The sequence below is a fragment of the Anolis sagrei genome, chromosome 5, assembly GCF_037176765.1.
Source record: "Anolis sagrei isolate rAnoSag1 chromosome 5, rAnoSag1.mat, whole genome shotgun sequence".
Lineage (NCBI taxonomy): Eukaryota > Metazoa > Chordata > Lepidosauria > Squamata > Dactyloidae > Anolis > Anolis sagrei.
The window spans coordinates 23,564,305-23,579,268 of record NC_090025.1 but is presented as its reverse complement, the minus strand read 5'-3'; the positions used below and the strand labels follow the sequence as shown (position 1 = coordinate 23,579,268).

General features: G+C 38.5%; 1 protein-coding gene across 2 annotated transcripts in view; it reads right to left on the bottom strand.

The window, feature by feature from the left end:
• Positions 1-1,137: 1,137 nt before the first annotated feature.
• LOC132776998 (melanopsin-like) overlaps positions 1,138-14,964 on the bottom strand; it is a 59,559-nt gene continuing 45,732 nt past the window's right edge. Inside the window, exons 6-11 of one of the 2 annotated variants that reach the window (XM_060779222.2) lie at positions 12,807-12,965; positions 11,903-12,010; positions 8,318-8,492; positions 5,697-5,717; positions 3,270-3,422; positions 1,138-2,520 (exon numbers count right to left, since the gene is read on the bottom strand). In XM_060779222.2, the coding sequence (XP_060635205.2) occupies positions 2,122-2,520; positions 3,270-3,422; positions 5,697-5,717; positions 8,318-8,492; positions 11,903-12,010; positions 12,807-12,965 (1,015 nt within the window). In that variant the 3' untranslated portion in view covers positions 1,138-2,121. The remainder of the gene's footprint in view (positions 2,521-3,269; positions 3,423-5,696; positions 5,718-8,317; positions 8,493-11,902; positions 12,011-12,806; positions 12,966-14,964) is intronic. The other variant, XM_060779223.2, reaches the window with a different exon arrangement.

The following is a 14,964-nucleotide window of genomic DNA, read 5'->3' as shown; positions in this document are numbered from 1 at the left end:
CCTGCTGATAGTAGCCCTGCATCATGTGATGGACTTGGAGGGGGACTCCGTGCCAGCAGAGTAGAGAAGCAGGGAGAAGACGCCGATTTTCTCCGTATGATAAGGTTAACAGGGAGGTATATCGGCAATGGCAACTACATCTCTTCAATCCATGGCAAGATGCGAAGGATGGATTTTCCATATACCAGTTGAGCATCCCCTATCCAGAATTCCATCTGATGGTTTAATGTCCAGAAACTTTTTTTGATGCATAAAATTTTTAAAAATATTGTATAAAATTTTCTTCAGTCTAGACGTAGAACTTATTCATGAATTTCACATTTAGGCTTGAGTCACATCTCCAAGATATCTCATTATTACATTGATACAAATATAGATATCATTTTTAAAAAATCCTAAATCCAAATATTTTAGTGAATGGATATTTAACCTGTTCTTTCTTTTCTGCCTCCTTGAATACTAAGATGATTTTCTTTTTCAAAGAATAGATTTTGTGATGATATGCATTTCTCATTTTTACTATTATGGCTGCATTTCAACCAAGACAATCCATGTCAAAGCAGATTAGGAGGAAATGCAACTCTTTCAAATGACATTTTCTTTCAGCCTTCAAATTTCTAGCACTGCAGAAAGTGAGACACTGAAAATCATTCACACTTAGACTTCATATATTTGCTTTCTTCACACTCTCTTGGTTAGTTTGCCTGGCACTTTTGTTTGGATACCTAACCTGTATTTCTAAATGTTCAGCTGAAGCTGTAAGTTGACAAAATGCTAAAAATTTGGAAACTGAAATATTTAATTCAGGGACAGCAGAATTCTTATGCAGGGGTGGGGGCAATCTGTTCAACCTTGGCTTGCACCACAGTTTGGGCATTATATCACATTTCTCAACCCATTCAGAGGCATTCGTTCTAAACCATGCCATGCTCAATTCACTCCCACTTCCAATTTTTAAAATGTTAGAATTGCACCTAATTGCAGCTATTTTGCTTCTTCTTCTTCTTCTTCTTGCAACTTCCAAGAAATGCATAGACTGTTGTCACAGCTTTGCCTCTTACAACAAAACATGCACACAATAGGTTTTAACCTCCTAAGGGAAACATGAAAAGCTTGCAATCAACCCCAAAGAGACAGTTATGTTATAACAGTTAAGTGTTTTTATTGTCATTAGTGAATAAAGCCTTAAGTGAGAATTCAACAGTGATTTCATTACTGTTCCCACATACTGTGAACCACAATCTAAGATTGTTTTATCCCCTACCAGTGTTAGTATTCCATTGGGAAACCACGGGGTGGGAGACTGCACTGGTTTTGCTGAAGTCCTACTTTCCCTTATTTCTGCTAAGGAAAAAAGAAGCATTTAAGTATCAGTGATTTTTATTTGTAGATGTGAGAGATATTAAACTATATATTGCCTGTCTAGAGTTATGTACTTTTCCTTCCTGGTAACAATTCTATCAGATTAGGTTTATTATCCAGTGACAAGCTAGGAACTTTGTGCTAAATAAGTCATTTCAAGTGACTACCTGAGGTTTACCTATTCTCTTGCTATAGCCATTCTTCCTTCTCCTAGTCACAGCCTCAGAATGGGTGACAAATAGCCCATTCTTACTAAGTTCATAAGATCCTGGTTACTAAGCAATGGCACATTGTATTCTTCATCCATATTTACTTGGATTCATAATCTTCCACTTGGGGAATAAAATGGGGAGTGGGCAACTACTGGAGATGGTATGTTTAAAAACATGGAGTAAGGTACATTTCCAAATCTTTCATGAACTAATTTTTGCATTTGTAGACACGTCAGGGCATATCCTTCTTTGACATTCCAGAGATGACACTGCACATGATTTATCAACGATGGAAAGATCTGTTCCAAATACATATGTTGTGAAGTACTAGGTAGTTTGAGTGGCAGATTCTTATTACTTAAGCAACATATACTTTGGGCCTTCAGCATCTATTATTGTAGTTGACTTTTGCAAAATTCAGGAACGTCCTATAGACTGTGTAAAAATATATAAAAGTTCTCTGTTTAATCTACAAGGCTCTTTCAGTTTGTTTTTGGTATATTAATGCAAAGAAGCAGCCAAATCAGATAATTGCTGTCTTCTGTATTTATGACAGAAGCTTCTCAATTGCTTCAAGGAGTTCAGTAGAGGAACTAAGTCTTCCTATGTCCAGGAGGTGATTCTTCCCTTGAGAAAAAAATAAATCTATATTTTCATCTTGTGCATTTTCTGGTTCGGCTTGCCCCTCAGAGAGAGTGGTCTCTGAGGTAGGAATTATAACAATTTGTGGAAGAATAGGGCTTGTGAAGGAATCCAGGCTTCCATTTATTTGGTTTTCTTGGCCTTCCAATTGAGAAGTATCAGTACTTTCTCCTGTGCTGCTACCATTCAAGCCAAATGGAAGAGAAGATGTTTTCAAGGAACTGCTTAGGAGCAACAGTTCTGAGCTGTTCCCTCTGAAGGATTGTGCATGTGATTCTTCTAGACTGATGGAGGACAGAGCAATCTATGGAGAAAGGCAGAAGGAGGAAATTAACATTCCATAAACTTCTTCAGCAAGAATCACACACTCTGAGTTGCCATGTTTTTTACATACCAACTATCTCTAATCCCTGAATTAAGACTCTTAGTTACAAGTTTTAGGCTTCTAGGGTGGTTTGACTACTGGCTGTGGTTATGCACCATTTACTATAGAATTATCCAAATTGGATTTATAGGGTGTGTATGTATTAATGTCATTACCAGAAGCTTCCATATTGGAGAAAGGAAGACTTCTGACAATGACACTGAACTTGTGGCTAACTGGCCACCAGTCCTCTTCTGCATCAGCAAAGGATGCAGTCAGTACTCACCATCTTAAGTTTCATGCCAAAGGTCTCCCACTGTTAGTAGGAAATGGGAATGTCTTTCTCATCTTCCTCCTCAAAGACAAGATATTTTAGCTTTTTAAAGGTTGAGCCCACAATTTTGTATCAGTTTTTGAAGTGGGATTAAAGCAGATGGAGGCGATGTAATACTGAGATGGGGAAGAGGAAAATACAGAGAGCAAATGGCTCATTGCTGCAACCTGAGTTGCATTTTGCAGGATCCAGCTTGCCTTTCAGATGGGATAATTCTTTTATTCTTTTGGGCAGGACAAGACAAAACCATGTTCAAATCTATAATGGTGAAGACAATTGTGATCATACAGGCATAAATCAAGGAAGATTTGTCCCTTTATTATAAGGAGTATTAGAAACTGATGCTGTTTTTAACCTTTTTTCTTGCTGGTACATTGCAGTAATTTGTCTTGAGAAGCAACCCACTCTCTTCTTCTGCTACTCCTTTGGCTGAAAAAGAATTACTTCGGTAGGCTTGCAACATCTTGTGGCCTGACTCAACAGGGTCAAGCTCTACATCACACCAAGTCTAAAAAAAAATGAAATGATTATTAAAGTAAACAATTAAGATGCAATAAGGTTGCACTATTTTTTGTACTGTGACTGAACTACCGATCATGAACTAGTAACTAAGGAAACACAGAACCAGCAATTTGGAGATTTTAACATCATGCCAAGAGCCTATAGAGTTATCTTTAAAAGGAAGGAATATAACAGCACACTAAAGTCAACTATAACTAGATAAGAGTAGAATAGAATTCATACATCAGAGAAGCATTCTTCCATTGCAGTTTTGAATGGCTTCAGCATGTCACTATATTAATTTTTCTTAAAAATAATTGTACGAGTAAGAAAGTGTGTCTGTTGCTGGATGCAGGAAATTCAAAAGTACAACCAACACAACAAATGCCCATTTAGACTTTTTTTTTTGCATACTTCCTGAAGAGATCTTGTAGCACCTTTGAGGCTGAGAAAAAGAAGTTTGTAGCACAAGCTTTCATAGACTAGATTTATTTCATCAGGTGCAAGTAAACCCAGTCTATGAAAACTGCACTACAAACTTATTTCTCACGATGGATCTAAAATATTAAATCTATTTGCATATTGAGGCACATTAACATAATAACATCTCTGCATACTTCTTAACACATTAGCAACCACTGGGAACATTGGCTTATATAATAAGCGCTAATTGTTAGAAACAGAGGAAGCTGCCTTGTGCTGAATTAGAGCATTTGGGCTATTTAGCTCACTTTTGGATACTGGCACCAGATGTATAAAGATCATAAATGTCTAAACTGAGCCATGATCTTTCTTCCAATAGGAAGAACATGGAATGCTTGACTTAGAAAGCAGTGGTCTACTTCCAAATGCTGGTTCCATCTAACACAAAACCATGGAATCAATTAGAGTCTGTCAAACCAACTCCCATGTAAACTACACTGATTTAATTGGATGTACATAAAGACTGATTTAATGAATCATTGGTTCAATGCATCTACTCTAGTTGGGATTGGGAAGAACACCAATAAAAACAAAACAGCACGATCAGATACAAACACTCAAAATCACAGTCATGTGGTTCAAAGAGGCTTACTTCCAAATACATGGAAATAAGATGTTAGACTCAATCTGTTTTCTGCCATTTCAGAAGCAAGGATAAGAAAAGGCTAAAGCTATTAAACATCAATTGGACTGAAAGAAAGTATGTTTTAAACGGATTCATTAAATGCCATTAAGTGTACTTTAACACACCTGAAAATCTGGTGTTTTCTTTTTAATTTAGAAAAGACTTCTGAGTGAGATTTTAGAAAGACAGACAAAAAAAGGTAAATGCCTGTTTCCTTTCTGGTTATTGTTCAAACATCCCATATTTATTACTGGAAATTGGTTTCAGAGTGGAAACTAAAGGTTGAACATCCCTTATCTTGAACTCCAATATTTAAAATATTCAGAAATTGTCCACGTGGGTGAGCCTTTTGTGTTCTGATCTATGGAATGTATGCAAATTCTGTTTCCTGCACAAAAGTATTAAAATATTATACATAAAATTGTTTTCCTGAAAAGTATACGAGATGTATGTGAAACACAAATGAATTTCACATTAAGGCATAATGAGATATCCAAGATATAGTTGGCCCTCTCTTTGCTGTGGTTAGAGGCAAAGATACCCATAAAAGAGAAAAACTGCAAATAAAGAAATTGCTATTTTCTTTTACATGAGGGAACAACTCTCTAAGAATTTCGAGACCTTCTAGCATGTCTCTAAGGTCAACCTCTGTTGGAAGAATAACACTGGAAAAAATAAAGATGCTTACAAGAAGTGTCCTGTCTAGAAATCTCTGGGTCCTTCAGCATAATTGCGGAAAGCTGATCATAGGATCACTATGGTGGTCCTAGAGATTCCCAGAGAGAACATTTTAATCAAATTTATGAGTAATCAAATCCACAAAAATCAAATCCACATATGTGGAGGGAGAGGTCTATATACAAACACTTCCAGGCCCAATAAGAGATACTCAACCTGTACTTAGCCATGCTTCTCTCACCAATCATTTCAGATAAGAGATACTCAACCTGTACTTAGCCACACTTCTCTCACCAGTTCCTAAGGTGAGATTAATCACTGTAGATAACTGACTGGTTTTTGCTGCCTGAGTACCACTACATAGGATCTCCCATTCATTATATTTAGAGAATCTAACCAGGTTGGCAATGGAAAACATATGAAGGCAGCAGGCTAGTTTAGACTGTAAAGAGCAGGCCATGTGGTCCTGTCCTACAGCTCCTATCCATTACTCACCTGGTTTTTGGTTTCCGCTTGCTAAAAAACAAAACAAAAGCAAACCCTGAAATGCAGCAACATCAACAGATGACTAAATCAGTCAAGGGCTATGCATTATACCTTCTTCATGTAACTGGGGACAGAGATTGTTGGACTGCAAACCTTAGTTAGCATAGCCAATGGTGAGTTTTAGTCCAAAAGCAGCTGGACATCTACATGGCATCCACCGTGACCTATATGCACACATGTGTTCCCAACCTGCCCATTTAGTTTAATCAGAAGCACTTGAAGTTTTGCATACAAAGGAATAAAATGCCAAGTGTTCCCCACTCCATAAAAAAAAGCAAGGAACATTTTCCTAGAGGGAGATTGCTTTGTATGTTGGAGAAACATCTGAAACAAATGCTGTGTTAAGGAAAAATTTAATCAGCAACTCTATGCAGGAAGCAGTTTAGAACCCAGTTTTTATGACAAAGTGGTATCCCATTTACAATTATGGGGAAAATTATTGTATTTTTGGCAAGAAAATTCAAATATTTTTCCATGTGACCAACCTCTTTTAGGCAGACACAGCTGTGATAATATTAAAAAACCTAGCTGTATTAATAAGGGCTCCTGCAGCTGTGATAAATCCTCACTATATTAGTCTTTTTGAAAGACAATATTTTATATTTCTATTGTATCAGTAAATGCTGAAGAGATTTTTTGCTTCAATTGGTATATTTAAACAGTGTTTCTCAAAACTCTGCTTCTCCAGGTGTTTTGGACTTCAGTTCCCAGAAATCCCATCCAGTTTACAATTTTTAGGAATTGTGGGAGTTGAAGTCCAAAACGTCTGGAGGAGTACAGTTTGAGAAACACTGCTTTAGAGTCTAGGATTGAGAAGCTTTGATTGTTACTATCTACCTCAGCAATTCCCAAGCTCTAGTCCTCCAGGTACTTTCCACTTCAGCTCCCAGAATCATCAGTTTCTTTGGCAATGATCAGAGATTCTGGGAGCTAAAGTACAAAACACCTGGAAGACCAGTGTTGAAGAAATACTGATCTACATTATAATCCTCCACTCAACTACACACACTGCAACTGAAGCACCCTAATCTGTCTTTACTCACAGTGCAGAATAATTTAAAAATCTATTCATTATACATGAACTAGCCATATGTTTAACATTTTTTCAAAGATTTTTTTTTGCTTCGTTCTGCTTGTGCATTTTCTTTCATGTACTCAGTTTTCCTCTTTATAAAGTGTCAGCTGTATTTATACAATAGTCTTTTCTCCTTCCTTGATGAACTTCCACTGTGGTATTTTACTGGTAATTCAGTAAAGGCCAGGCACAGCTTCCAGCAGAATCAAGCTGGTTGGAGGGGTTGAATGAATGGTTGTTCTGACAAACATTTAACCAGTTTCCTCCCAAAATGAAGCAAAATATTAGCTTTTAAAAATACATGCCAGATGATTGAATGCTAAAGGGAAAGAAGGTTAAGCCAATGCAAAATATTATGGTAGAAATGTCTATTTGTATTTAATCAGGATTAGATCAACTGAGGTGAGATACGTTTTAGCAAGCCCGCAATCCAATTCCAACAGTGGCCAACAAGATAGTTCTTGAAATCCCATGAACAGGGCACAAGCTGGACAGCATTCATCTACTGTTCTCTAGCATCATAAGACATAACACTTATACTCCATGAATTTGTTAAATCTCCTCTTAAAAGCCATTTAGGTTGGCATCCATTCCTTCTAGTTAGTTGTAAATGTCATATTAAACTATGCAATATGTGAAATTCCTCCCTTCTGAATCATCCTGTACTCGGTTTCAATTAAGTTCAAGATTCAAATATTATGAAGATGGACAAAATGTTTTTGGGATGCTATCTTCCCACTTTCTTCATATTGTGCAAAATAACTTTATACATTTCTAATTTGTCCCAGAGTAGTTCAGTGGTTTGAGCATTGGATTATGACTCTAAAAACTTGGGTTGAAATCCTCACTTGTCCATGAAAACCCTGAATAGGTGGTACTGGACAATTCACACACAATTCAATCAACCTCAGAAAAAGGCAAAACCAAACCCACTCTGAACAAATATTGCCAAGAAAACACATTAATAGAGCCACCTTAAGGTTGCCATAAGTTGGAAATGACTTGAAGGTACACAGTAACCACAATTATGTTCTAGACAAGTTGCATGTATTTTTGTTTCTGGAAGAGTCATAGGCAATTGAAGAACAAACTTGCCCACATTAGAGAAATATACCAGCACCAGTTTTTATATGGCATTTTCTTTTTTGTTGGTTTTGTGTGTCTCTGACTTATGGTGATTCTATTATAAAGTTATCTTGACAAGACTTACTGCCTTCCTCTGAGGCTGAGAAAATATGTCTTGCCAAAGTCCATGGCTGAATGGAGTATCAAACCTTGGTCTCCTAAGTCCAATGCTCAGCACTACTGGGAGTTGAGGCCTTGAGGATTGTATAATTTTAACTTGTTTAACTTTCCATCTTTTGTTGGACTGTAGCTTCCAGCCTTCATTGGCACTGGTTTGGCTAGGCTAGATAGAGCTTATGGGAATTGACTTTCAGTAACATTTATTCTGCACATGATTTTGGCACTCCACCTTTATGGAAACCAAACTTACTGCTTCTTTAGCAGAAATGGAGGAAATATAACTGCTTTTGTTCCTGGAGCTGAAAGAGTGACGGCTAGATACAGAAGCCCGGAATGATGAATCACTTATAGAACTTGTTGAAAGATCACTTTTAGATATCGGTATAAGAAACCTCAAGCAAGGAACAGCACTTCGAATGGTTCTTCTGTAAAGCATAAGAAATAACAAAGAGTAACTCAAAAATATACATAAGACAATGCAGTTGCCGGAGAGATTAGAGAATCTATTGTAAGATATATATTTTAATATTTTAATATGGGATAAGAGTAGGGACTCATATCCCATAAGAACTAGCCAAAGTTGGGAAAAGTATGGTTTGGACTATGACTCCTTGAACCTTCCACTGGTCATGTTTGCTGAGCGATTCTAATTCAAAAATTGCAGCAGTGATGTACCTGCCATGACAAATACTTGTTTGGTTGTAATGCTTTGGTGAATCCCACATACCCAACAGTTGCTGGAGGAAAATGAATTTTCCCATACAATGTATATCAGGCCTGGCCAGGAGGGCTGGGGCAGGAAGGGGGAGGGCTGGGCACATGCTGGGTGGGGTGGGCCCAGGAGGGGGCAATGCAGGGCCTGGGTTATCCCCAGGTTGTCCTCCCAACATAAGGATGGGGCTGTTCACCCTATCCTTAATGCTGGGAGGAAGGTGGGACACATGGCGACTGCACTGATCTCCCTCAAATCCCCCTCCCCATCCTCGTTCCCTAATCCTCGAGTTGTCCTCTTGGCATTATGCTGGAGGAGAGCAAGATGGGCAGTGGTTGAGAGTGCTCCGGAGGGCTCTCAGTCATTGTGTGCCTTCTTTGAGCTGACCTCCTGTCATAAAGATGGGGCTGCTCATGCCATCCTTATGCTGGGAGGAGGTTGAGTGGCTGAGAGTGCTTCAGTGGTCTTTCAGCTGCTATGTGCCTTCTTTTTGGCATAAGAATGTGGTGGGTTGCTGTTTCCTTCTGCCAAATGGACAGGGAAAATGAGGAGAGCCTGAGGTAAGCACCCAGGGGGCTGCATCTGCCCCTCAGCCTTAGGTTGCTCATGCCTGATGCATATGAACTAGGGCTGGTGTCTAGAACGTTAGTAGGGTGTTAAAGAAAAATGGCTATGAATTAGAAAAGCCAATTAGATCTAGAAAGTGCCTACTTGTGATGGATGAGAACTGCTAGAAACTGGATATTTTAAAAATGCAGATCAAACACAGCTTCCTGCACTTTTGGATTCTCCTTGTGATCATTCTTGGACACAATCATGATGTGGGCCTAGCTTTCCAGATTTATTACTGGAGTCCATCTTGCTTGTTATGTAGATATTTGTCTTTTTATGAATGAAGTGAGTGGAAGGTTTAATATATTGGAGCAACAGAGACCCAAGGAGGAGGCAAATGCCTCAAATTCGTCATGTTTTTCCTTAGTCTGCAGTGTTGAAGAACCAAGAGGGGAAAAGGAGGATAAGTGAAAAAAATTCCAAGCAAATGAAAAAACCTGTCTGCTGTATCTGTATCTATAAGGCAATGCTACAAGCTTTATACTGCTTTCTAAGATTGTCTTTCTAATAAGCCACAAATGTCTAATTATCTATATGTTGATAGTTTATGCTGCCACCTTGTGGTAAAGTCACATATCAATCTTTTAAAAATGTACAGCATTTCCATTTACTAAAATCAGTAATTTATGCACCAATTAGGATCCACAATGTAATTATGTGTGCTTTAGTCTAGCTATTGTAGACATAATAGACAACATTGCTATTTATAAATGATAGTTTCTGAAAAATTGTGAAAATTTCGTATTTTTTCTTTCTTATACAAATTCTGTCAAACACAAAACCAATCCTACTAAAAATAAATGGCAAGAAGTACAAAGTCATTTTTTTAAAATTCCAGACTCCAAAAAGTATTATTTAACTTTTGTTTTGATTACATACAGAAACTAAATTATAAAAACATTAGATGATAAAAGCAATCTGAATTTTGTAATATCCTAAATGACCACTCATTGAAAATAATGACTGCAGATAGAAGGTCAGCTGATGCCCTCTCCTTCTTGCCTTGTCCTGTATTCGTGTTGTATTTTGAAATGGTCATATGACTAATCAAATAAATTATATTGTGACGCAGCTGGCTGAGTGTCAGCTGCATTAAGATCACTCTGACCAAAAGGTCATGAGTTCGAAGCTAGCCCGGGTTGGAGTGGGTTTCCAACCAATTGTGTAGCCTGTTGTCGACCTTTGCAACCAGAAAGACAGTTGCATCTGTCTAGTAGGAAAATTAGGTGCCACCTTAAAGTGTGGGGAGGCTAAATTAACTGATTTATGAGGCCATAAAGAAGACTCCAGCAAAGCATTCCAGCAGGGAAGCATGCGGGGAATGCGGAAGTGCTTCATCAGCATCGCAGATGGACGATGAAAGCAACAGCTCCCCTGGCGGCCAGAAAAAAGTTAAATGGCCTCTGTGTATGTCTGTATATGTTTGTACGTCAAAATTGGCATTGAATGTTTGCCATATATGTGTACACTGTAATCCGCCCTGAGTCTCCTGCGGGGTGAGAAGGGCGGAATATAAAAACTGTAAACAAACAAACAAATAAATAAATAAATATAAATATCTCACTCACTGAAAATGGCTGAAAAGCCATTCCCAATTTTTATTGCCATAATAATGATCATGATCATAATAAAATAAAAAAGAAGGAGTCAAAGGACAGTGAACTGAACAATCTGCTATTTGTCACGGCATTCTGTCCTGATGGGAAACATGTTCTCTTTTATATTTTGTTAAGCTTTCTTGCTTGTTTTCATCTTAGCCTTGGAGATAAACCATGATGTAAATAGGAAGTGAATGTGCTCAACACTTCTTTGAGATTAATAGATCTGAGACTAAACAGAATCAATGATGGCATACATAAAACAAAAGCTGGCATTACCTAGCTCAGCAAGGCCTTTGTCAAAGAGATAGGGAATTGTTAGAGATAGGATTTATGTATGAACATGCACATAAACATCATTTCTCCCTTTCAACGATAATGTGCTGCAGTGCTTTTATGATGTTCAGACATAATTGGCACACAGCAACGATTCTGGGACTCAAACCTGTCAGTCATTATTAGTGGATCTCTCTTTTCAGTGTCAATATGATTTGATAATGTATGTTCAGATGTTCACAGTTTCAAGGACACCTGAGTGAATATGTCCAGCCAAAAAGCTATGAAAGCCAAATGCAGAGTACTGACACAAGGCAGGAGAAGGCTGAGAAGTCTACGAACTTTTTGAACTGAAGCAAGATCAAAGCTTGCTTGCGGACTATTGCACAGATTAAGAAAAATCAAAATCACATGTAGACATTTGCCAAGATTCTACATCACCAACTTAGATACTTAACTACGCTAATTGCATAGCAAAGTAGTGTCTCCCAGCCCATTCCTCCCAATCCTCATTTATTAAGCAACAGTCATTGAGATGACAGAAGTCTGTTCTCTTGTTAGCTGTGAAGGTATTTTCTATGGTAAAGGAAACATACATTTCTTTAAAGTCACTGCCATAAGGTTGCATTCACTGTACCTGTATCTTGGGTGAATGATTGCATAGATAATGGGATTGTAGATTGCAGAAGCTTTGGCAATAACAGCAGGCACAGATTTAGAATACGGAGTTAAGGTCCTGGCATAACTGGAAATAAGAACAAGAAAATTATGTTCATGAAACTTTGATTAGCTAGCCATGGAATTCTTTGGATGTGAAGTTTCATAGGTACATCTGTTGTGTGTGTGTGTGTCAGGAGCGACGAGAAACTGCAAGTCTCTTCTGGTTTGAGAGAATTGGCTGTCTGCAAGGACATTGCCCAGGGGATGCCAGGATGTTTTGATATTTTACCATCCTTGTGGGAGGCTTCTCTCATGTCCCTGCATGGGGTGCTGGAGCTGACAAAGGGAGCTCATCTGTCAGCTCTCCCCAGATTCGAACCTTCAACCTATTGGTCTTCAATCCTGCCAGCACAAGGGTTTAACCCACTGCACAACTGGGGCCTCCTGGAGATACATCTGGTAGGAACATGCGAGACATTACACTGGCAGCTACTCTCTTTCTATTACCAGATGAATGCTTTTCTGTTTTGATATGCCGATGCAGTTATTATTTAGATAGGCCTTGAATGATTTACTGAATTTTCTATCTGTTATTATTTTGTATTTTAATGGTATATGTTTTTAACTTCCGTTTTTTAATTGCACAATCACTTTTTGAACTTGTGTATTTTGTGAATTTTTAATTACGTTTATGAAATCCATCTTTTCCATCAAGTTGGAAAAACAACAATCTTGTGTCTGTATTATAGCTAAGTCTAATTTAGAACACAAGTTAAGGCAGCAAGGATTTTTTTCTACATTTCTCAAGAGAACCAAAGTTCCATTGGATTGATTTTATCTGCTTTTGATTAGGATTATTTCATTTGTGGCTGAATACTTACCCTGCCCATGAAATCAGAGTAACACAAGCATATGGAGACCAGGACAAGACATACACCACAATGGCCACAAAGGCAATTTTTGCAAGCTTCCATTCACTTTTTATAGAGTGTGAAACAGAGGATTTCCGGTTATAGGTTGAACCTAATTTTTGAACATTCCTGTGAGATGCAAAGAGAGAGAAATAAAATAAGAGACAGGCAGACAGATCAAATAGGAAAGGAAAACACACAAAAGTAAATATTGTATTTTAGTAAGAATTTTGGCATCTAGCTTGGTGGGACTAGTATCAAAGCCAATGAGCTGTGCAATACTTACTGGGACCAATGCCAGCCTCCTTTCAATTTTTTATGGTCCAGTATTCAAAAATTGGATTAACATCAGGTGGCTATAGTCACAGTTAACATCATTTGCCCCAATTCCTCTATTCTCTGCAATGAGGTAAGATAATTGAGGGCAAGCAGCTTCTTTCTACAACACTGGGCTAGAGGAATAATAGGCGTCCTATTTTCAACATTGCTACCCATTCCTTCTGCTGCTTATAGCACAGTGGAAACTGCTCCTTAAAATATTAGTAAGGTGTTGGATTTGGTTCAGGTTTTCATCCTGACTTTAGGTAAGCTGCACAAGGCATTGAACACTGCCCTGTAAATAAATCCAGAACCTTGGCTAGCTTTCCACTGCTATCATAGCCAACAGCATCTACTGTCACTCGCTTATCCTTATCTACTATCTTGCACATGGAGGAGAGGCTGACCATAGGACAAAGATCCTAACAAATCTGGCCATGGCCCTGAATTTGGTATAGGATGATCATTATGAGTAATACATTCATCCCTACACATTTTTGGGTTAAAACATTCACAGATTTAATTATTCACAGATTACTGTATTTACCCGTACCTTTGCTGTTGTCCTATACATGACAGAAAAGCATGCTCTCTCTAGACATTTGTTGGTCCTCTGGAATGATTCCATGGTCAACTTATTTATGTATGTATTTATTTGCTTCATTTATACCCCGCCTTCCTCACCTCTGTAGCGGACTCAAGGTGGCTTACAACTCCGGCAAGATTCAATGCCGTTTAAAACACAATAATAAAACATATCCCGTCAACTAAAACAATTAAAGCAAATAAACACATAGAATAATAACTGATTAAAAATGTATCAAATACATGGTACCATTCATCTATAATCCTTGCTCATAATCCTTAATCAGACTGTGTCAAAACTGTGCAGGTACAGCTGTACCAGGAGCTCCAATTTTGTTTGCTTTGCATTGAATGTTTGTTTATAGTCCTAAGTTTCAGGGACTCTGCAGATAGGTGGCTTCTTTTGGCTGCAATCATAGTTAGGTTTCCTGATCCCTCCCCCTTTTTGGGTTTTGGAGGGAATAGGAGCCATTTTGGGTCAGTCCACACAGAGAAGCCTTTCATACAGGACATAAAACCAAGAGCTCCTGTAGAAAGCTTTGTCTTCTATGGCTTGGCCGGGAGATATACAGCCTTACAGCTCCTCTGCTGAGGGAATCTGGTGTCACAGCACTTCAGCCAGCCATCACTGAAACCTGAACTCCTTCTTTTTTCCTTGCAGGTCTACAAAGCTCTGCTTGGTAAGGATCACTCGCAGAATCCAGAAGCAGTTGGTACAGGGGCTCCACGCCAACAGAGGCAAAGACAGACTGCCCAGATTAGAAGTTAAGGATTTCCCCATTAGTTGAAATTCAGTTGTGAAGATAGTGCCTGTTCCCAGTGGAAAAGATTGAGAGAGCCAATAGACTATTAAGAAAGCCTTAAAGTACCTGTTTGTTTTCAATAATAAAGAACTTTGTTAAACCGTTGAGCAATCTAAAGACTCTGTTTAAGGAAATCCAAAGGCCTTTAATCTGAGGCAGCCCCAGCATCCCGTTGGGCACACAGAATGTATGTCCTGTCTACAGTCTTATGTACAGGCCCAGCGTGCGACAGCACAGAAACTGTAATAGCTTATTCTTTAAACGCTTGAGTAGAGAGCCATGTCACTAAGCTTTTCCTGAAAACCAGAAGAGATGGGGCCTGCCTGATGTTGCTGGGGAGGGAATTCCACAGCCAGGGAGGCGCCACTGAGAAGGCCCTGTCTCTCGTTCCCACCAATCGCGGTTGTGAAGGAGGTAGGACT